The sequence below is a fragment of the Ambystoma mexicanum genome, chromosome 1q, assembly GCF_040938575.1.
Source record: "Ambystoma mexicanum isolate Mex_15411 chromosome 1q, UKY_AmexF1_1, whole genome shotgun sequence".
Taxonomy (NCBI): Eukaryota; Metazoa; Chordata; class Amphibia; order Caudata; family Ambystomatidae; genus Ambystoma; species Ambystoma mexicanum.
The window spans coordinates 110636848-110661627 of record NC_090922.1 but is presented as its reverse complement, the minus strand read 5'-3'; the positions used below and the strand labels follow the sequence as shown (position 1 = coordinate 110661627).

Sequence of the window (24780 nt, the reverse complement as noted above, 5' to 3'; positions counted from 1 at the left end):
CATTGTTTTTAATTGTAAAGAGTTCGTTTTGTTAAGTTTGTTAAAAAAAAAAGTGTTTTTTAAAAAAACAGGTGGTTGGGGGGAAACCCCCATTAAAAAAAGAAACAAAAATTGCATTCAAAACATTTTTTTCGATGCTTTGTTGTCGAAACTTTGGTATTTAGAAACTATGACTGTCGATAAAACTCACTATAAACCCTTTTGGCTATGTTTACTGTTGCAGTTTTGGCTGAATTGCTTGGCTGCCTTACCTTGCTCCCGGATCTCATCATTAGTGCCCAAAACGTTTTGAGAATCTGCACAATTGTCTAAAAACATTCTCATTAAATATCAGAATAAGATGCATATGTTTTTGTGGTGGAGAGAAGACATAGTGAGGATGGCAAGATAAACATTTTTTGTTTGTTGGGATGTACGTTCGATGTCCCAACGCAGGAAAGATGTTTACATTGTGCGCGTTGTATTAGATCAATGGTGCAGCTGGGTTAGATGCAATGTTGCAATTTAGTATGTGTTTGGTGTGGTTAAAGGAATTGGGTTGTGTTACTTTGTGTTTATTTCTGGATACATTTTAGATTACCATCATGTAGTAGCATAATCAGACGTTGTGAGCGGACAATATTATTGGGTGATGCGCATCGTGCAGTGCCTAGAGGTTGGAAGCGAGGAGCTTTGCAGATGCAGGAATAGAAGTCTGCTGAAGGGAAACACCACAGTGAGGGTATGTGATAGTCTTGAACAATGTATATGTGGGACTTGACAATGGCTCAGATTGAAGAAATGTTTTCGGATATGATGAAAGTAGCAGCTTGTTGCGAGTAATATGGAAATATCGCAGATCACAGTTCTCTAATAGCTGGAGTTTGTGTAGGCTGCAGAGTCCTTGGTTTATGGTGATGAACTATGCTTGGCCTGGAGAGCTGGGTGATTGGGTCAAGGAAGTAGGAAAGAAGCGGGCTGCATTTGGGCAGATTGCATTTGGGAAGATGTTGATAAGATCAAATTGTCACTTGAGGCGAGGATGAAATGAAGTGCCATTAGGTTGTGGATTTATGACTAGATGGGTTTTTGGATACAGGGAATCATCTTCCTGGTAGCACAGCGCCTTGTTGTTAATTCCGGCCAAAGGGTGGGTCGAGTTGGGGTTAGTTAACAAAACCCATGAAAGGGTGCTGAATAGCAGAGTTAACAAGTGCTTTATGGGTTTCGATTGGGGTCAGGAGGATAATCAGGATGTGTGCTGGAGGCTGTATGATATGAGAAGGTAGTCGCAAATAATGAGACGTCAAGGAATGTAGAGGAATAATATGGGACACCAGCATGTCAGGGATGTCAATACATTTATTGCTTGATCAAAGGAATAATTATTTGTTTCTCTCCCTACTCTTGTTTTGAAGCATTCTGACAAAAGCCTTGCACGTGACTTACAGGGTTACATTTTCTCTGATTAATGGGACAAGTTAACTGTTCTGAGTTAATAAACTAATTATATTTCAGGCAGTCAGGCTGTCAGGGGCCACATGGAAAGGGAATTGTGCTTAGTAACATGTATCCAATGGGATTAGAGAATGCAAGGCTTAATTAGATTTTATGTAAAGGGTTTTCCAATGGGGATTGTGGGATGATATAACTAGAATGTGTAATTATATTTATGAAAGCTGTAAGTGTTTTGATCCCAGCAAAGATTTGTTACTTTTCAGCTTCTCAAAGCTGACTAACCCCTTCCGGCCGTCTTACATGTCATCAAACTCGATTTTCTGATAAAGTGTATTCACTCCTTTGGAACTGTTTTTTCATTTTGGATTTTGGAGTTACCCTTCTACATGTTCCTATGGGAAATACCTATGGAGAAACTTTAAGATTCACAATAGGGAGTGGAGACCAGTAGGGCTACGGTACTCAGTTACATGCCGGGCACAGTGACCTGCCACTGCTCAAGAGTCTGCTTAGAGGAACTTCATGGGCCTCATTAGGAGTGCAGTGGTATGGTAAAAAATGTAGCATTATAGAGATTACTGACACTTTTACCACACCACCAAATTAAGAAATTGTACAGCAACTCTACAATCCACCTGGTTTGGTGTGGGAGAAATGTCTTCATGAAACAACATAATCGAATGTAATATTACTGCATGTGGAAATCACTGTATGTGTTAATATGCAAATTCCCAATGGACTCCCACAGGACTGTAAAATGTGGAAAAACTGAGGGTCGGCATAACTGTGACTCATGAAGACACTTCAAGTCAATGCATGCTTACCACATGGGGCAAGGGGGCTTTGGTGGTATTACAGGAGGTAATGCCGCCACACTCTTAAAGAAGCCCATAATGGGAAATCCTTTGAGTTCCCCTATGGACCAGTCTAGCAGAGGAGTGTGAGGACTCTGTTTGTATGGGGCATAGTCAGAAAGCTAGTCTCTGTTGGTGAAATTGGTAGGAGCAGGGGGCTTTGGAAATCAGAAGACTTCTCAACAGGTTGGCCACCTTTCGGCTCATATGTATGTGGAGGGTCAGTTACAGGTCAGGCAGTGCAAGATGAGGATGACATCATTTCCCATCCGTTATTGAGTTTGCTTATTAGGAAATCCTTTGAAACACATTGCAGGCAGTATGCCACAACAGTATATCTGTGAGAGATGAGAGCAGTGTTTGGTGTGGACGGAGGAATAGGAGCACTGTATCTGCCAGAGTTGTGGGGTTGGTGAATTGAAGAAGAAAGAGAGGTATAGAAAAAGCACTTTAGCCTTGCATCCTCGAATGTGAGTGGAAGGAGGTGCAGAAAGTGGGTGTGGAATAAAATGTTGTGGAAAGTAGGTTTCTTTGGCAGATTGTCACATGTCAGGCTTTCCTATGTGTGTTTCACCCTGTTCCACCATATCAGCCTCTCAGGGAAAGTACTCCCGCACATTTGGCATAGGAGTGGGGGAAGAGTCAGAAGATGGAGTCCACACAGCTCAAATGTACCCTGGACAGAAACTATGTATACATTTCTATTTGAGCAGCAAGCAAGGTTTGAAACTTACTTTCCAACTAAACTAGATGGCAAGAGACTGCATGTTAGGATTGATAATAGCAGCTTCAACTTTTCGGTTCTTTTTTTTTAATGTGTTTTCCAAGTTTGCAACATGCCATTTATCACACTCCTTCCTGGAGGTAACACAATGATCTCTGCAGCCCGACTCACACCACTGAACTATCGTATACGCTTCAGTTTCTCCCCGATTTTCAACACAAGGATAATTTCCTTTCAGCAATAAAGGAGGAAGATAGTGCAAGATTCTAGAGGCCGATGAGTAAAGGGAAGGCAGAGGAGCTATCAACTATCAGGGTAGCATCTATATGAAATGACCATTTCAAGGGACCTTCTAAAGGAGCACGACTGATGTGCCAACAGTCTGGCGAGGGAGAGATCTCAGAGGACTCATGCTCGACACATTTAGTCTTCTCTATGAATGATGATAAAAAGGCTACAGAAGCTCAAAAAAGCACCAAGGCACCAGGCCCGACAGAATACCAGAGGGCACGTGTAAGATGGAACGTATTATTTGGGCACTGCAGGTCACAAGACTGTTCAGTACAGTAAATGCTCGTGGAGTGGTACTAGAAGCAGAAATCGCCCCTATTTACAAGATGGGCAAGTGGGAGGTACCATCTAATTATCACCTTGTCTCCTTACTAGATGCTGGATGGAAGATATTAACGAGAGCAATTCTAGCCCATTTAGGAGATTGGGTACGGGAGAGCGGGCAGATAAACCACTTACAGGCAGGATTCCAATCTGGAATAAGTACAGTAGCTCAGTGCTTTCACTTACACCTACTGGTCGATAAGTATGTCCCTCTAAGATAAACGTACCTTTGCACATTGTTTGTAGATCTGCAGGCGGCTTTTGACAGCGTACCACGTGCTGCCCTGTGGAACACCTTTAAGGTATTGGGTATCCCCCCAAACCTTTATCGCCTTTGCTGATATATTCAAATAATGAAGCAACTGTAAGGTGGTACACTAAGGGTTAAGTTACTAGGCCTTTTAAGATTAAAAAAGGTGTCCGTCAAGAATGCGTATAAGCTCCTCAACTGTTTTGCATATTTATTAATTGTGTAATTAGGCAAATTATGGCAACTCCTACAGATGCTCCATCTATTGGGGGGAGTGGGATACCCAGTATTACTTTTTGATGATGATGCAGTGTTAATGTCCCTAACTCCAGCCGGTCTGAGGAAACAACTTAACCTGTTGGATTTGTAGCAAAAATGGTCTAAATATAAAAAGTGGGAAAACAAAAGTTATGCTATTCAGGGGGAATGGGAAGAAGCGACCTAAACTGAATCCCAATGTGTCGGGCGAGTCAATTGAACAAGTAAAAAGCTACGACTACTTAGGAATGAGAACAACCGAGAATGACAACTACAGCTGCCATATAGAAAAGGCGAGGGTTGTCCTGGCAAGATACAGCGGCACTATAACTGGGTTTGCAAGGAAAAAAAGCGATAGAGCAGCCAGGGTTTCCCTGGAAGCATATACATTACAGGAAGCTCTGTATGGTTCAGAATTATAGGGCAGCATAAATTGCAGGTCCATTCTCACCGTTGGAAATAGTCTTCTAATAAAGATATTAGGCCTACCAACAGATACAACCACAGCACCCTTACACACGGAAGTTGGTCAACTGGATATAGAGAGCCTATCACAGATGAACCCATTGCGTTATTGGGGGGTACTTTGGAGTTCGCCAGCCCTCCTAGTTTACAGGGACGCACTAAAGGACCTCTTATCCCAGGAGGAAGGCCAGGCAGACAAATGGTGCAAGTATATAAAAGAAACACTGCAAAATATAAGGTGCGAAGAATGTTGGCTGAATCGACAATCTATGAACAAGACCGCCAAGGGTGGTCATCAAAAGAAAATATAGTCAGGCTGAAGAGGCTAAAATGAGGAGTAGAATGATCAACTCTGAGACTTTTGACGTATATTGGAGTAGGAAGCATTCCTCTGGGTTCAAATGGCGGAGCAGGACATTTGGGAGACGCCTGTTCGGAATGGGGCGATTTGGCACGGGCGAGTCCGGTACGCGCGGCCAGTTTGTCACGGCCAGATCTGTGCACGTTTAATGAACATTACATTGCAATGTTAATTGAAACACAAAAAAATATATATATATAGTTTTAGGGCAGTGACGAACCCTGGCATATAGAATTGCGAGACTGAACAGTTAACCACAAGGCAATGGTGTATCTTAGTAACTTCATATGCGACAGTTGCTTATATTAAGCATAACATATTCAGAATGACCCACGTTAAAAGAAGTAACTGGTGCGTGTGAGATTGATAGTGTCTTTATAGCCTAGTGGTTACCTCGTCAGTCTCACAACCCTGCATGCCAGGATTCAAGACAGTATTAATACTTAATTTTTTTAAATGAAATTTCAATCCTTGAATTACAGCACCGAAACGAGCTGGGGCCAAAAGATCCCTGCCCCAGATTGGTCGCGCCAGACTGGCCACGCCCAAATGGGGTGTACTGTTCAAATGATACTTGGATGTGCTGACACCAAAATGTGCACTCCACTTTAGATCAAATCCAAGATGGGCATTGTACCATAAGCAGCCCGAAGACAAATGTTACAGACAAATGCTATTGCTGCAGCAGAATAATTGATAATGAACTCCAAATACTATTAATTTGTGCAACCTATTTGAAATTAAGGAAAACCTATCGGAGGCGGATATTTATGAAATATGGAACTAGAAACATCAGGCAGGCACTGGAGTACTGCTATTGGACAGAGGAGGATTTCATAGTCTATGATATGATATTTATAAGGCACATAATACGGAGGTTTCTAAACACGGAACTGGGGATCGAACCTGCGCTGCTCTGTGATTATCTATTTTTCCAAGGCGAGCACGTTGCCCCTGAGCTATTCTCCAGAGACTATGCCGTTGTGAGTCAATGGTCAGAGCTTGGTCAATGGGACAAAAGACGTTGACAATGGCTATATTCATTTCTTATAAATTAGGGCACATGAGAATCGCAGAGCGAGTAACATGAAATAAAGCTGTGCTAATAACGGGTGGCATATTCAGAAATGTAGTTCTTTAAAGTAAGATAACAACTACTGGCAGATACTGCAGTTGATATGACCCAGGCATTCTCCTGGGACACCATGAGGACAAGTAACCCTAATCAGGGGAATCGGATGGCAGTTCTGAAGTCCTTTTACGCCATTTAAATCAATGCCATATGGGGTATGGGGTTTGAAAGTGGCAAGGAAACGTTAACACAACATGTCTTCAAACTCTGTCTCTAGATTTGGACAGGAAAGAATCGCATAAAACAGTATTGCCAATTCATCTCCCACGGGTGTATTATTTTATTTTTTTAATTGGCTACAACCTCATTCCATTATTTTTTTAACCAATTTATTAAACCATAAACACTTATAAAATTATATCACAATATAACATTTTAAATATATACAAATAAACACAGCACTATGCACTTTATAATCCTAAACCTGAAAAAGATCAAAGGATCGGAATGCTATGTCTCCTCACACATATACATTTGGCAAATAGGAAATTAATTGGTGACAGTGTGAAACCATTTTTATCATTTTATGATGCCAGTATCGAATTGTAAATCTAGGCCTCAATTGGAAAAAAATGTGCAAGTGCAGAGTGAGCAGGTTTTGACTCTAATCAATAAATATTAGAGCGACAATAAATGTAAATTATCGTATAAATGCAAATAAAAATAAAAACCTGTCACTGTGCACTGAGCGGCTTCAAAAGATTAATGTGATATCTCCAAATACGTAAAGCACTAGCTTAAACGCATTAAGAGTGAGATTTAACACATTCCAAAATGGCCGCATGCATTCAACATAGAACGTTTATGGGACATTGCAAGAGTTGAAAGAGAAAAGGGACAAAATGTGTTGGGCAGAACCATAGAGATTGAACCCTTCTGTATATAAAATCATTGTGCAGTTTTCTGTTGTTTTTTATATGTGAACAAGCAACAGGAGCATTGCGAAATGCGTCGTAGGTTGCAATGCCTTCAATAAAGCTGGATATGGCACAAGAACTTCGGCGAATGATGGATTGATTTATTTTCTGGAGATTTATGCTGGCGTCCTGACCGCTTGGAGTGCTGTCCCTCTGTGGAAAAGTAAATTTACTTTTCCTCTTTCTTCAAAATATACAAATATATATACACATTTATACAACCTCATTCAATTGTTAACTATTTATTAATGTGTGTGCGATAGTTCAATTCCGCCTTTATTTATTGCGGGTGCTCTCTTTTATGGCTTACATCCGAAATAAAGTATTTTGACTGAGTGATTCATGTGGGTCAATAGGCTTTCTCCAACGGGATGACCCCTGGGCCCAGGCACTCACTCCCCAGGGGATCGCAGCTAATAAAACCATCACAGGTTTTTACACTGATTACAAGCCCACTCGGCTTTCAATGGAGGTCGCGAGGACATCATTCGCTACCACAATGAGCACAGTTAGACTCTGGGGCGCCGCTTCAAAAGCCTTTTTAATAAGACTCGGCGAGATGGGATTTCTCCTATTTTATTCTTGCCCTCCTTTCTTTGTAATCCTATGAATGCAATTGCAGACTCTGCCAGCGAGGTTCAGGCTTTCAAAATGTGTCACGAAAGGCTGACTTTAGCGAGTCACACCTCGACGTCCAAGTGCAGCCACAGCTCAGCGTGGCATAGGGTAGTTCAGCGGCAACGTGCCCACCTGGGAAACAAGACGACAGAAGCAATGCAGGTTCGATCCCCGGTCCGCACTTAGAAAACTCCGTGTATTAATCGTGTTATAAATACGCTACTAAGGAACATATTCCTATAATAGTGAGCGCCTCGGCTGTGTAAGGTTATCAACCTGGCCCTGGTTTCTTGAGACAATGTGGACCAGCCCAATGACTTGGTGAATTGAGCAGTGTGTTCTTAGTTTTGACCAATTGCACTGCAGTACTGTGATTTAAAATGCACCATTTGTCACTATGTTTCCCAAAAACCAAACCCAAATACTGCACAGTCAGAACAGTGATTAATTGTTATTTTGGAAATGTTGGACACTTTTGTTTTGGGGCCCAGGTCTATTTTTTTTTGTTAGTCCGATTCTGTGTGGAATGGCCACAAGGTGGTGAACCATATCACAAATGACACTCAGATGCCTCGGCCAGAGATGTCTAAAGATCACGACCTTATTTGCCCAAATATCTTAAAGTTCTGCAAACAGGAGCCTGATCAGAAGATCTACACATTGGATGCAACCAAGTGATTATAAAATTTGAAATGGCCTTCCAGGGCGCTAAAGGGGATTTGGGATGGGTCATATAATCACATTTAAAGGAGTGATGGAGGGAGATCAGAGGATTCCGAGTACCAGAGAAAGCACGCACTACGCGATTCAGCCACTGGTGGCGGTATATGGGGGATTTTCGAGAGTCCCTCTGGTCTTCCATTAGCTCGTATACAACCGATGCACCAACCTGCTAATTAGAAATGATCACCAGTGGTAACCCCCTCCTGAATACAGTGAGAGGTAGGACGATTCCCCCTCCATTAGACCATTGGGAGAGAAAGTAGTCTGGATAACCGAGGTACACAGCACCAATCTAGAGGGGGAGTGGAGAGGAAGGTAGAGAGGGTGGGAAGCTCGCCACATCTTGCTGGAAAGCTTTGCTAACTCCATGCCATGTGTTCCAAGGTTTTCAGGGGTAGGGAGTGGACTGCAGGCGAGAGCCTGCTGTAAAAAAAGGAAGAGAAAAACAGATGACATGCAGACACCTTGAAAGGCAGTACAGAACAGCAAATACAGACAGGCATGGTGCAGGGAGGCAGAGCACATGTCCACAAGCAGCCTAATTGATCCTTCCAAGTTCAAAGACAGCAGACCACACTCGTGTGCTCTTGGCATGTTGTGAAATCCTGCTAGATAGGAAATACATGATATCCTAGAGTCAGATAGGAGAAACATCTGCGAGGGGCATGAACCTTCCCGGGTCCATATATACCTTAAGAATAGAGCCCTTCCAAGCTTATGGCCACCTACCGACCTTGGAACTGTTACTTCCCACCAGCTAAACTAAGTTAAGACACTGAAGAACTCTACTCTCTCTTTTGTGAGCTCTTTCCCTAAAGCAACACATGTGTGCAGCATCTCCCCAAAAGGGATAGAATTCCTCCAACCATTCCTAGCCCACTAAACATGTAACATAAAATATTAGTTTATTTTTTATAAACAAACCATTTTAAATTCCATGTTTGCAAGCTTTAAACATTCCGAGGGAGGCAACTAATGAAAATAGAGGGGAAAGTCTCACATTTCTCTTTGAGACATTCCCCAAGAATGCCTGACCGGTTTCTGCAAGCGTTCAATTTGTGGCGTTCATCAGGACACTAACTACTTGACTGTTTTTTGGTCTGTAGCACTGACCACGCTGTCCACAGGCTATGCAATACACAAACAAGAGAAGCAAAATATTAGACCATAACCACCTGGTTCTCAATGTCACCCAAAATTCTGATCTCCTACTACAATTCTGGATGCAGTTAAACAGATAACTTGGAAGCCTGGCATTCTTCTTACGATTTCAAGGGGACTCTGCCCTCATTTTAACAAAAAAGCGGGTGGGGTTGAATAGGGAGCATTGAGCATGGCAACAACTAAGACTGACTGGCTATTCAAAAAGTATGCTGTTTAAAAGGAGCAAACAAGGACAATAAGGGATCACAATTGGGTTCAACCCAGCCTGACACCATTTCATTTAGATGTAGTTCTTTGGTTGTAGAGTTTCCCTTAGTACTTGTTATACATTTATATAATCCTAACCCTGACTATTCTGTTTGTTGGATCATAAGTTAGAGTGACGTGTCTAATTAGTTAAAGTACCATACAGTAGCTATTGCTAGCATCATTTGAATTGTATGGTTCAATGATATTGTCGGATTTGACCGCCTATATTTATTGTTTCTGCAGTACTGGCAAACCTTCACCATGTACTCCATACCAAAACCTGATTTAGATGAAAACAGGGTTGTTATTAGATTGTGACAGTTTAGGGGGTTTAAGATCTAGCTACTTGAAAGTGTATAACAACAATCTCAATTTGGAGGATCTAACATTTATTTGGGCTACGTTTTCAAATGGCTGCGATGCTAATCTGATATTTGATTTAGTTCTATTTTACTGCAAGAGTGCGGAAATATTAACATTGTATCTTGATAATGTATTTTACTTTTGTAACAAAGCATTTTACTAAGAGGTTTTACTATTTTTAAGTGTGTTGTACTATTTATTGAGTCTAAGGTTTTACTGTGATCAATTGAACGTTTTAATTGTAACAGACCGAATCTTTCAGGATAATCAATGCATTCATGTTACACCAACTGTGCATAAGGTTGGGGAAACTTGTGTAATTTTAATTCAATGTGTATGTTTTGTATGTTGTATGGTATATTAAATAAATAAATAAAACCCGATTTAGATGAAAGCAGGTCTCATGTGCTGACGGTTCGAGTGGTTTCCCAATTAATGTATTAAACCACCACAGAAAATGTAAACTAAACACCAATTGTTTTCGGTCATGACAGCTAGAACTGATGGCTTTGCTGATGCTTATATTGTCATTATGTGTAATGGCTGATATCTGCAATCCATGACACCTGCTAACAGCACCTTGCATTGTCGCATTTATGTGTTCAAATAGTTGCAATTTTGTCTGTAGTCCTGACGAGAGCCCGTTTGAATTATTCCTCGACTGAAACTGTTAAATCAAATCAAGTAGTCGTTTATTTCGAGTATAAAATATTCCTTAAACTGCAGCCAGGTATCCAACACGTTATAACGTACAAGACTCGAAAATAAGAATATGCAAAGGATATTTCAAGAGGTGCAGCAATACATCACAAGACAGTATCAATGCATCATATGATCCTCATCCTCCAATTGATCTATCGTGCTCCGCAGAGCCGGCCTTAGGGGGGGCGAGCCGGGCCACCGCCTTGGGCGCCACGTCCCCTAGGGCGCCTTTTGCCCCTGCCACGCATGCTCGGGGGAGTCTTTCAAGGGCTCCCCCGAGCTGGCGTTGTGGGCCAAGGCGCAGCAGGCGGCCTTTTACTGTAAAAGCTGCCCGCGGCGGTGTGTGCATTTAAATGCGCCCCTCCGCCGTGGACACTTTTCACAAGAAAAGGAGCCATTAGCCCCCCACCATGCCAGCTCCGGGGAGTCTTTCAAGCGCTCCCCCGAGCTGGCGAGGTGGCAGAAGGTGTGGCAGGTGCCTCATTGTCATTGAATGAACCCGCGATGGCGGGCTCATTCAATGACAATGGGGTGCTAACGGCACCTATTTAACCTCCTCGCCGCAGCGAGGAGGTAAAAAAAATAAAAAATAAAAATAAAAAATAAAAAAGTTGCCCATCCTGGCCCCGCCCCCTTTCACCCCGCCCCCTGTTAACCAGTCGGCGCAGGGGTGTGGGGGGGTGCGCCAGTTCGCACAGGGCGCTGCTGCCCTTAAGGCCGGCCCTGGTGCTCCGCAGTGCCTTTTCGCTCAGATGCTTTTTCCTAACAGCTGTTCTTAGTCTTAAATATAGTTCTAACGCATACATTCCAGAACTGGTGTAATTGATTCTTTGCTCCACTATACAAAAGAAAAAGAGGTGCATCAACATTTCTAAAGACCAGTAGCCACAAAGGCAAATTTTACTGCAGAGGCCAAACACTTTCATTTGACAAGGCCTTTCATTTCATTTTTTCTGTAGTTCTTGTGCTTCTCTTTCCTCTTCAGATGGATCCAAGACAGTATTTCTGCAGATCTTAATTCTTCCTGGGATATTGAATCTAGGTTGTGCGGCAGTTTTGTACCCCTATTTTTTATTAGCATCTCTCTGGTGACCATTAACCATGAGAATCTGTGGGCAACATCACTGACTATCAGGGGCCAGTTTGCAGAAACCTTGCACAGGATCGGGATGATAGCTCAGGGGCAAAGTGCTCGCCTTGGAAGCAAGATGACATGGAGTACCACAGATTCGATCCCTGGGTCTGTGCTTAGAAACCTCTGGGTATTAAGCGTATCTTCAGAGCAATTTTGCGGCGTATTCGCACTAGGGAAAGCATATTACTTTCCTATAGGAAAGACTATCATTTTGCGATTTCCTAGCATTTCCATCAGGAATCATATAGGATTTACTATGATACAATCAACAGGTTGCCCCAAAACCCTCCACAAGATTCCCCCTTGTTCCTCACTATGAGAGCCTCATATTCCACACAGAGCGCTCGTACCATATCCTTATAGGGCATCTGCCCATCTCTCGCTTTAGACAGGATCAAATTGGCTTCCTTAGCAACATTTGTCCAATCAACAATATTTACCTTGATGTCTTTGAGGGCCCTTGTTGCATTACCCTGGGTTATGAGGAAACTTCACATTATTGCATACAATGGCAAAACTGTCCTTCGCAGCAGTGAGGGTAGCTTGGTGTTCAATAGAATTAGCCATGGCAAGCTCGAGATGCAGCAAAATATCAGTCCAAGGAGGGTCATTACATTATGGGTCATAACTCCCATCCAATTACAGGTCACAGTTAGATACAGCTGGTGGTATTCCATTGGAATAGTGCTGGTGCTGAATATCTCTACATAACACGGTAGAATTGCACCCTCAAAATCTGTCAATCTTTACCTCCAGCCCAGAGGTCGAGGTAAACATTGAAAAATACCACAGTTATTTAAAGGTCTTTTCACTGTACAGAAGTGCCTCCCTTCAATACAGGGAAAAAACTTGTCATGTGGACAATACAATGGGGGAGAAAGGGACGTTTCGTTCCCACCATCTCACCACCTTTCCCATGTTAGGTTAGAATGAACCCTTTTGTGCAATAAATCAAATGTACTGCAGTGGTATGAATACGCTATATTTTTTTTTTTAACAAAACAACCATAAGTGGCCCTTCTGGAATACTCCTGTGGGGCAGTGATACATGTGTAATTGGATGGAATTTTGCAAATACTTCCAGGGGTGATGGTAGTTAGTACTGGCGGTATTTGTGCCAAAAACTCCACCCGACAAAGAGGACCTAGTGTGAAGGTTCCCCCAGATTAAGTTTGTCCCACCTTCATTGTCAACCATTCCCAGAAGCAGTGGTCTCACCTATCGCTTTTCCATTTCATCACCCATCATTACTGTAATGCCCATTCTTCTGCATCACATCACCCGCTACTTTCAAATGATAGCCCCCACTGTAGTACCAATCTCTTCTCCACAACTGCACTCATATGTTCGTTCAAAGCATCACCTATCGTACCAATCACCTTCCCCATTGTATCACCAATTACATCGCACATGACTTCTGCTGGAACTCAAGCCCACGTGATGGTGTCATCTGTTGCATATGGCCTTGAGCAGGTATCAGGAATAAAACCCCAGTGCAATAAGCCTTTCATCCAGTGATGGCCTTGTTCGTGTTGGTGCTCATTCCTCTAGACCTTCCAGGTTCACCCGCATCCATTTCTGGGTTTTCCTCTTTCGCCTCTCTTCTTCCAACCTCCCCTTGCTCACTTCTCACCAACACGAACGAGGCCACTTTACATAATGTTCCATCAGGCATAAGGCCCACTGCCTACACAATGTGTGACCCTTGAATATTCTTTGTACTGGTTCCGGCCAATTAGGACATGCAGCCCAGGTCACCCCCACAGCACCTGAGAGAACAAGCATTGGCCACACCAGAACAGTGACCCCTGCAGGTCATTTCAGTGTAAGCGCTGCCAGAGCCCCAGACATTGGGTCACCAGTCACTTTCCCTTTAAATAGAAGGAGCTGCTATAGGGTTACTATTTTTATGTTATGTTATGAGTACTTATAGAGCGCAGCATTCACCCAAGGGCACCTTGGCGCTTAAGCAACGCTAGGGCAGTGGACTAACGGAAACTTAACAGATTTAAAACAGATGCGTTTTCAGGAAACGCCAAAAAGACGGATGATCTTCAGTAGCGCGAACAGAGGCGTTGATGGGGGGGGGCTGAGGGGGCTACAGCCCCGGGTCTTTTGGTTGTAGCCCCGGATAAAAGCTCAAGGGTTACAACCAAAAAGGCTAGCTAGCCCCCAGTCCCGACAGTCCCAAAATTAGCATAGCCACGGATCTTTTGCAGATCTAGCGACACCCCTGTGCGGGAAGCAGCAGCGGGAGGGACAATAGAAGCTTCACGGTACCCATAGTCAAACTTTGTGCATGGGACAGCTGCCACGCCCAAGCCAATGGGGGCGGAGTTGTGTTTAGGTAACAGTTAGAAGATTGAGACATCAAACCCGCTTGCAGCCAACATAGTCAAATGGCGAGGTTGTCTCCAGTAGAGATGATGTGCAACTGAAAAGAAGAAGGGTCATTACTGGATCCCTAATTCAGAAAATTGGTGATTGCTGGTCGCTGATGTGGACAATAAAGCAATTTAAACAGATACTGTGCTGGTAGGAAAACCAAAATCTCCATTACCTGTTTCCTGGATGAGAGGGCACCCTTGCTTTTGGAGCGACTGTTGGCTTTGCTGGCCTCTAACTCTGAGCCGTTCTTCTGTTTGGCACTCTTCTCCCTCCAGCGCTCAGTGTTGTTGTCGACACGGGGGGACATGGGGCTCAGGAAGAGGATCCGCCCAATCAGTCCGTACAAGATGGTGGCCACAAAGAGAGGGGTGACGTAGAAGACAGCAAAGTCCACCAGGTAGATTGGGAGGTAGAGGTTGCGCGAGACCTTGTAGCCGCACTCGAGATGCTGGTTTTTATTGATGTTGATGTCAACCAAGAAGAACCACAGCGTGCAGTAGACGGAGGTGAAAAGCCAGACGATGGCGATGATCCGCTTGGCTCGGGACACAGTACACATGGTCTGGGCACGCATCGGGTGGCAAATAGCAATGTACCTGGCAATACAAAGAGCATGGTAGGAATGGGAGTCAGTGGCAAGGCGTGGAAAATAGCAATACACTTTGCAATGAAAAAGGGTGGCAAAAAACAATGTACCCAGCAATACAAAAACAATGTATCCAGCAATACAAAGCGCATGTGAGAAATGGGAATCAGTGGCAAGGAGTGGCAGAGAGCAATGTACCCAGCAATACAAAGTGCATGTGAGAAATGGGACTCAGTGGCATGGGGTGGCAGATAGCAATGTGCCCAGTAATAAAAAGCACATGTGAAAAATGGGAGTCAGTGGCAAGAGGGGGGGGGGGGGCAAATAGCAATGTTTCCAGCAAAACAAATTGCATGTGAGAAATGAGAGTCAGTGGCAAGGGGGGGGGGGGGGGGCAAATAGCAATGTACCCAGTAATACAAAGTGTATGTGAGAAATGGGAGTCAGTGGCAAAGGGTGGCAGATAGCAGTGTACCCAGTAATACAAAGTGCATGTGAGAAATGGGAGTCAGTGGCATGGGGTGGCAGATAGCAATGTACCCAGTAACACAAAACGCATGTGAGAAAAGTTGAGTCAGTGGCAAGGGGTGGCAGATAGCAATGTACCCAGTAATACAAAGCGCATGTGAGAAATGGGAGTCAGTGGCAAGGGGTGGTAGATAGCAATGTATCCAGTAATACAAAGCGCATGTGAGAAATGGGAGTCAATGGCAAGGGGTGGCAGATAGCAATGTATCCAGTAACACAAAGCGCATGTGAGAAATGGGAGTCAGTGGCCAGCGCTGGGGACGGGGGGGGGCAGATAGCAATGTACCCAGCAATACAAAGTGCATGTGAGAAATGGGAGTCAGTGGCAAGGGGTGGCAGATAGCAAAGTACCCAGCAACACAAAGTGCATGTGAGAAATGGGAGTCAGTGGCAAGGGATGGCAAATAGCAATGTACCCAGTACTAAAAATCACATGTGAAAAATGGGAGTCAGTGGCAGGAGGGTTGGGGGGGCCAATAGCAATGTACCCAGTAACACAAAGCGCATGTGAAAAATGGGAGCCAATGGCAAGGGGTGGCAGATAGCAATGTACCCAGTAACATAAAGCGCATGTGTGAAATGAGAGTCAGTGTCAAGTGGTGGCAGATAGCAATGTACCCAGTAACACAAAGCGCATGTGAGAAATGGGAGTCAGTGGCAAGGGGTGGCAGATTGCCAATATACCCAGTAACACAAAGCGCATGTGAGAAAAGTTGAGTCAATTGCAAGGGATGGCAGATAGCAATGTACCCAGTAACACAAAGCGCATGTAAGAAATGGGGGTCAGTGGCAAGTGGTGGCAGATTCCCAATGTACCTAGTACAACAAAGCGCATGAAAGAAAAGTTAAGTCAGTTGCAAGAGATTTCAGATAGCACTGTACCCAGTAACACAAAGCGCATGTAAGAAATAGGGGGCTAGTGGCAATTGGTGGCAGATAGCAATTTACTGAGTAACACAAAGCACATGTGAGAAATTGGAGTCAGTGGCAAGCGGTGGGGGGCGGGGGGGCAGATAGCAATGTACCCAGCAATACAAAGTGCATGTGACAAATGGGAGTCAGTGGCAAGGGGTGGCAGATAGCAAAGTACCCAGAAATACAAAGTGCATTTGAGAAATGGGAGTCAGTGGCAAGTAGCAATGTACCCAGTAATAAAAAGCATATGTGAAAAATGGGAGTCAGTGGCAAGGGGGTGGGGAGGGAATAGCAATGTACCCAGCAAAATAAATTGCTAAATTGCATGTGAGAAATGGGAGTCAGGGGCAAGGGGGCGGGGGCAAATAGCAATGTACCCAGTAATACAAAGCGGATGTGAGAAATGAGAGTCAGTGGCATGGGGTGGCAGATAGCAATGTGCCCAGTAATACAAAGCGCATGTGAGAAATGGGAGTCAGTAGCAAGGGGTGGCAGATAGCCATGTACAGAGTAATATAAAGTGCATGTGAGAAATGGGAGTCAGTGGCAAGGGATGGCAGATAGCAATGTACCCAGTAACACAAAGCGCATGTGAGAAATGGAAGTCAGTGGCAAGGGGTGGCAGATAGCAATGGACCGAGTAACACAAAGGCATGTGAAAAATGGGAGTCAGTGGCAAGGGGTGGCAGATAACAATTTACACTGTAACACAAAGTGCATGTGAGGAATGGGAGTCAGTGGCAAGGGGCTGCAGATAGCAATGTACTGAGTAACACAAAGCGCATGTGAGAAATGGGAGTCAGTAGCAAGGGGTGGCAGATAGCCATGTACAGAGTAATATAAAGTGCATGTGAGAAATGGGAGTCAGTGGCAAGGGATGGCAGATAGCAATGTACCCAGTAACACAAAGCGCATGTGAGAAATGGAAGTCAGTGGCAAGGGGTGGCAGATAGCAATGGACCGAGTAACACAAAGGCATGTGAAAAATGGGAGTCAGTGGCAAGGGGTGGCAGATAACAATTTACACTGTAACACAAAGTGCATGTGAGGAATGGGAGTCAGTGGCAAGGGGCTGCAGATAGCAATGTACTGAGTAACACAAAGCGCATGTGAGAAATGGGAGTCAGTGGCAAGGGGGGCAGATAGCAATGTACCCAGTAATACAAAGTGCATGTGATAAATGGGAGTCAGTGGCAAGGGGTGACAGATAGCAATGTACCCAGTAACACAAAGCACATGTGAGAAATGGGAGTCAGTGGCAATGGGTGGCAGATAGCAATGTAACCAGTAATACAAAGCACTTGCGAAAAATGGGAGTCAGTGGCAAGGGGTGGCAGATAGCAATGAACCCAGTAATACAAAGCGTATGTTAGAAATGGGAGTCAGTGGCATGGGGTGGCAGATAGCAATGTACCCAGTAACACAAAGCGCATGTGAGAAATGGGAGTCAGTGGCAAGGGGGGGCAGATAACAATGTACCCAACAATACAAAGCACATTTGAGAAATGGGGGTCAGTGGCAAGGGGTGGGGGCAGATAGCAATGTACCCAGTAATACAAAGTGCATTTGAGAAATGGGAGTCAGTGGCAAGGGGGGCAGATAACAATGTACCCAACATACAAAGCACATTTGAGAAATGGGGGTGAGTGGCAAGGGGTGGGGGGCAGATAGCAATGTACCTAGCAATACAAAGTGCATTTGAGAAATGGGAGTCAGTGGCAAGGGGGGGCAGATAACACTGTACCCAACAATACAAAGCACATTTGAGGAATGGGGGTCAGTGGCAAGGGGTGGGGGGCAGATAGCAATATACCCAGTAATACAAAGTGCATTTGAGAAATGGGAGTCAGTGGCAAGGGGTGGCAAATAGCAATGTATCCAGCAAAACAAATCACATGTGAGAAATGGGAGTCAGTGGCAAGGGGGGGGGGGGCAAATAGCAATGTTCCTAGAACTACAAAGAGCATTTGAGTAACAGGAGACCGTGGAGAGGTCAAACCCCATTCAGAGTTCCGAAGTTGTTTAATAAAGGGGACAAGTCAATAAAAACACCCCAACTTTGAAGTGCAGTTACTTGATTGGTGCACAGTGTCAGTGATCACTCCACTCATTAACATACAAGGTGAGCACCATGCAGTAAAATGTGAGACCTAAAGCCATAGGCAGAAACATAAGAAATGACTATGCTGATGCACAAGGCCCCATACTCTCCAAAGATGGCAATGCTACCCCATCCATTCACTTGATATTCTCTGTGGCTGGGGACCTGCAACTTAGAATACACAGCATAAGAAATTACATTTCAAACAAGGTCTGGGTGCCCCTTGAAGGAAGTGTATCTCTTCATTTAACTCAACCTTTCACCTTAATGATCTACTCTATCAAACACTTTGCGGTTAATATTCCCTTGTCAAGACTTGCACTCTTGAGTGCTGGATCACCGAATGTAGAATGATTAAGCCTGACTTGAACTTTCATTGCATGAGGGCAGAGGGTGGTGCTAGGTCTGGAAAAGATCCGGGGCTATGCTAATGTCGGGACTTTCGGGACTCAGGGCTAGCCAGCCTTTGGTTGTAGCTCCTGAGCTTCTATCTGGGGCTACAACCAAAAGATTCGGGGCTGTAGCCCACTAAGCCCCCACTAGTCACGCCTCTGCACACAGGAATTCTCTGATCAAAGACCAGCCTCCTTCATCACACCGAGCACGCCTGTCCTGGTCCCGGTTTTGTCAATATGAGGGTCGATGATGCAGAGGAAACAGGCCGCAACGCTAGCCCTCTAAAGAGAACAAAACTATGTAGCAGCCGCCCCCTTTCCAGGAGCACTCACCTCCTGAACAATCACCAGTAGGCCTGTGCAAGATCACAGTTTTAGGCTAGACTAAAAACATATAATGGCTCACGATAAAAGGATGGCTTCTCCTTTGTGGCAACAGTCAAGCACGTTAGTTTGCTAATCCTAATCCACGGTTATCCCTATGATGTTTGGTCAAATCCGGTTTACTCACAGTGCTGGTGTTTTAAGTATCCCTTGTCTCCTCGGGTTGGTGCACTTAGCCCGTCTGCTTCCCATCCAAGTCGTCTGGGAGCCCTGGTGACTGGTTCTCAGGCCTCAGTTCCGCTTCCTTGCCTCCTCCTTGTTCAGGGTCCTGGACTCCCTCTCACCAACCCGAGTCCTTACCCTCCTCCTCGGTGGGTCACAGCAGTTCCGTACTGAAGGGAACCTTGCCTACCTCTACTCGCCTTACGTCTCCAGTCTGCTCTTTTCTTGCACCTTCTTGATGCCTGTCCATGTGCTCATTCCTCTACACCGTCCAGGCTCGTCCGTTTCAATTATTGGGTTTTCCTGTTCCTCCTCTCTACTTCCAACTTCCTCCTGTTCTCTTCTCCGCACCTCCTTGAAATTCCCTTTCTATATCCCTTGAACATCTCCCCCACCCTACCCTCTCTCTGTTTGTTCCTCTTGACACTACTTCAGGCCTTTTGGATACCTCATTCCTTTCTCCAGATGTCCATTCTTCCCTACTCCTGACTGTTTTCCTCAACCCTCTCCTGCAATCTTCTACTTGTATCTCCTTCCCACTCCACCCCCAGTGCTTTTTTCTCTTTCTTCTGATTATATCCTTTAAACCCTTCTCTGTCTCTCCTTTCAAGCCCCTCTTTGGCGTTCTTCCCTTTCTCCTTAATGTTTCTTTCAATGCTCTTCTTGTTCGCGTTTAGCTTTCTCTCCTCTGCCCACACCTCTAAGTTCTCCCCTTCTCTTCTCCCTCTGACCGCCTTTCTCCACTTCCTGAAAATTACTTATTTTTTTCCTGGCATTTCCAGGTTACCCCTTCTCCTTCATATCACAACAAATTTTGCCTCTCCCCCTCCCGGCCTATCTCCCTCTCTCTATATAAATACTTGCTCGCCCTTCCTTTCTCCCTCTTCTGCCAGCCTCCTCTCTCTTACATCCCCAAACCACTGCTCTCCTGTTGCCACCACCAGCCTCTCTCCAGCTCCCTTCCTTAGCCTTCCTCCACTTTTCTTCCTCCACTCCAGCCTGCTCCCAACAACCCCACCATACCCACACTGCTGTCAACTTCCCAATTTACTTAATATGGGCACTGGCCCTCCCACTAAGTTGCCCCTTGCCAGAGCAATCAAACCTGTCTATATTGGTGTGGGTCAATATGGGCTTGGGTTAGTGGTTTCCCTGCACTAACCTCACATGTAACCAATGCATCCCTGCCAGCGTGCACAGAAATGCAAACTGAGCCGAAATCACGCTTAGCTGCAACCTTGAAACCGAGACGGGCATTTTGAATACCACCAAGTAGACAGCCCTTGCTATACCAAGCAGTGTCAAGTCTTTCACCAACAGTCCTCCACTTCAGACTATGAGCCAAGTAACAACACTACTCATTAGGAAACGCTGCTTTCTACACACAAAACATATAGATTTATGATTGATAGAACAACCAATTGATTATTACATAAGAAGTGTTACTGTAAACTCACAAGGTGGAAAGACTACACTGCCACCTGCAATGAAGCATCAAAGCCTATTGGAGGTATAAATCCGACTACTTCACACTCATCAACTGCAGGAAGGAACATGAAGTATATGGTCAAGTGAAAAGTGAACACCTAGAAGTATAGCAAAGCAAAGCAACTAAGAGTAGCCTGCCCATCTGCCAGGGCACTTCCAAAGGAATTAAGAAATCCTCCTCTGACAAACACATGACATGTATGCTGCTGCCAAGCCCCCGACATACGAAGAGGACCGCCAAAGGGGGAAAAAAGATACTGGGAAACCAGCATACCCTATGCTAGAAAAGGCCAACAATCCACAAACACCAAGCGGCTGGATGCAAACAAAGTGGCACACAAAAATGGCATTCCAACCATAGATCCTAGTGCACTGAGCAGAGCAGTAGAAAAAAACCACCTGAACAGGGCCACGCCACCGCCCTGCCTTATAGGTCCACTGAAATGCAAAGCACATAGGCTTCATAGACCAGAGCATGGCCCAAAATGGCCCACAGTACCAAGCAAAACTGAGCTACAATACACCACCGATTGGAAATGGAAAGATCAAAGTATATAGACCTCTGCACACACACATGCTCTTGCAATTCACATCCAAAAAGAAGCCCAAGAACCAGAGCCCATGCTGCAGCAAGAGAGGGAACAGTCCCAAGCCTGACTCCAGAAGGATGCTGCAGGCATGAGCATCTACACAATGAAAGACAATACAAGTGGTGAAGACCAAGCAACTAAACAAAAAGGTCAACACTAGATGCTGAAATGTAGATGTACCAATGTATCAGGGAGTTGAAATGTAAGGAAGAGTTACTACAGTAAAACAGCATCACCAGAGGGACAGAGACACTCCAAAGAGAGGATTGAGGCCCTCACCCTCACTGCACAGGGATCATTTAGCACATATGTCTTATAAAGCATTCAAAGCCGTGCCTTTAATGGAGACCATACCCTATACATAGTAGGGTAGAACATGTTGATTAGTCCTCATCTTCTGTACCACAAAACTGTTTTTGCAAAGCATTTGGGTGGGGGAGAGGTGGAAGAGCGCTCCTAAAGAAGGAATTGGCCTGGCTCGAAAGGACAATAAGAGTGGAAGGCGCACCACTGAACCCGATAAGGCAAGTATTAAATGTTTAAAGCCCACTTGGATTTTGACTGAAATATAAGGGCAAAGTTATGATATCAGGCTGCCGAAGGGGGAGTTTATCTGAAACACAGGGGTTTTGGGGGAGGGCGGGGAGTTAATGGGGGAGCAAGTCATGATGATTGAAGTGCTTGTAGAGGGTTGATCCCTCACGTTGCTCTGTTTACCTAAAGCTTGGCTCTGTTTAAAATCAATAAACTTCAATTTACAAAAAAACCTGAAACCCACAATCAATATGCATCTGTGTTCAGCGACAACCTGCAAATATTTTGTTGCCTGACTTTAAGATGGCCACTGGGCGTCTTAACAACTACAGAGCTGACAGACCTGGAAAGATGGGGCAAAGAAAATAATTATATCAACTCACCAAAGGGATGGTTCAACACAAAAAGAGGGGAAAAAGAACATTTGTGTAACAGAATGGAAGGGAAACAAGGAGGTAGAGCCTAAAATGGGCAAAGGGGAAAACCGGTGAGGTCTGTAAAGTGTCAGAAGCAAGAGAGGTGTAGAAGGAGGTAGAATCGGGAGATTCGATAAAGGCAGCACAAGCAGGTGAACTGGAAAGAGGAGGTGCAGTCATTCAGGAGCCAGCAGTTTGAAGTGGAAGAGAGAGAGAGAAAGAAAGAAAGAAAGAAAGAAAGAAAGAAAGAAAGAAAGAAAGAAAGAAAGAAAGAAAGAAAGAAAGAAAGAAAGAAAGAAAGAAAGAAAGAAAGAAAGAAAGAAAGAAAGAAAGAGAAAAGCCAGGGGCACGGCAGGGAAGTAGTAAATGGGATCTAAGACTGAAGAGAACAGAGATCTTGGCGGTTCTCTGACAACTGGCCAGCCTGGTACAATTTCTGTGGGTGAGGCTGAGGCAAGGTTTTAGGAGCTGGACCCCTTCAACAATCCTCAAGGGAACATAGTCATGTTATTTGGCCCTTTCAACCATTCCAGAAGAGGAGTAAATAGTGTTGTTGATAAACTCCCAGACCCTGTACGCATTTATCCCAAACACTGTCTACATGAATTAAGTCTGAACCCTTACTTCTTGTGGCACATGTTTTGTTGGCCCACCACAGAACCAAACTGTGCTTTATTGTATAAGACCTGTAACAAGGACCTCCAGCATCAGTGGGGTTGTAAGCCTTCTGCCCAAAAGATTTTGTTACCTCAAAACCCGAAGAAAATTTGACTTTCAGTGAATCAAGAATATGTTGCCCTATTCACTGTGTGCATGGAAAGGAAGTAATCATAAAACAAAGAACGCTGAGAACAGACTCCTTTTCATGAAACATCAAGTGCCAAAAAGGTACTTATCCTGCAAAACCAGGTGCGCAAAAAGGCGCGCAGCAGCTGGCACCACTCCCATGATAATAAGGCCCAAACCATTCATCAGGATGATCTGAGTGAGGCCTGTAAAACAAAGACAAATAAAAATCTGTCCTACATTCAGCACATGCAAATAAATATCTGCCCTGTAAAAGAGACTCTACTCTGAACAGGAACAAGCCCCGCCTAGTCACTTACTAACAGTGGACTCGAGGCTACCATGCATGAGGACCCCACAGAGGGTCGTGTTCACCTCCCCAGAAGTGGACCAGCTCCAGCTCCACCAATGGCACTGGAGAAAAAGGCAACACAGTACCAGATTCAAAGACAATGAAAGTAGGGTGACCAGATTTAAAAAGTAAAAAAACCGTGACAGGGTAACTAAAATAAAAGTAGGACTAACTCTTGAAAGTGGCTATCAAGGTACTACACTTCAGTAGCGTTTGGATGAGAAGGGGGTTTAAGTGTTACTGTTCAAAGAAACACATATTATAATTCATTTATCACAAACTAACACTATCTTAAGTTTTAAAATGCAACATTTCTTCTGTGCATTCCTGCCTGCCAGCTATGAAGACCTACTACAAAAAACCAGGACCACTGCAGTTTCTTATGGGAACATAATCTTAAGAAAGGGGGACAGAGCACCAAATACCGGGAAAGTCCCGCCAAAACCGGGACGTCTGGTCACCCTAAATCAAAGAAACCAAAGAATATGTAACAGCAGGTCTCGGGAGGATAGCTCAGGGGAAATGCGCTCGCCTTGGAAGCAAGGCGACGTGGAGCACGCATGTTCGATCCCCAGGTCCGCGCTTAGAAGCCTCTGGGAAATAAGCACATAACCAATTACAGTTACTCGATCCACGCTGTATAAAAGGGACCTTACCTCAGAGCAACTCTTACCATATATTCCCTGGAAGCTAAAACATGGTTTTTAAATCCTGAAATGGAAGAACACTCCTAATATGGAGGAAAGAGGCATTAAAACGACTTATATATAGCAATAAGAAAAACTTACTTATGAGAGCCCCAAGCACCAGTAGCCAGGCATGGACCAGTGGGATCAAAACTCAAAAACCCATAGAATGTTCTCTCATATCCTATATGGACAATGCATATCTTCAGGACATTCGAACTATCCTTAATAAACCCTTAACTCATTCAGACTAAATCTTAGTTCACAGGAAAACGACAAAGCCAATTCTTTAAAAAATGGATTAATAAAAAAATAATTGATTTATCCAAGAGAGGAGGGAAGGAAGATTTTTTAGTGGTGAGAGAGCTGCAGGAAAATGGTAGCCAAAATGAGGTTGAGGGCCCTCAACTCCATATACTGCAGACATCATTACCTTAGCCATCAAGGGTCTTCATTGCGTGGATGAACGACATCCAACTGCTTTACTGAGATGTCATATGTT

General features: G+C 44.4%; 1 protein-coding gene across 1 annotated transcript in view; it reads right to left on the bottom strand.

Annotated features, from left to right (window-relative positions):
* The window catches only part of LOC138525836 (thyrotropin-releasing hormone receptor-like), a 315686-nt gene that overhangs the window by 152012 nt on the left and 138894 nt on the right, over positions 1-24780 (bottom strand). The window contains exon 3 of the mRNA XM_069636078.1: positions 14528-14951. Coding sequence (XP_069492179.1) covers positions 14528-14951 — 424 coding nt within the window. The remainder of the gene's footprint in view (positions 1-14527; positions 14952-24780) is intronic.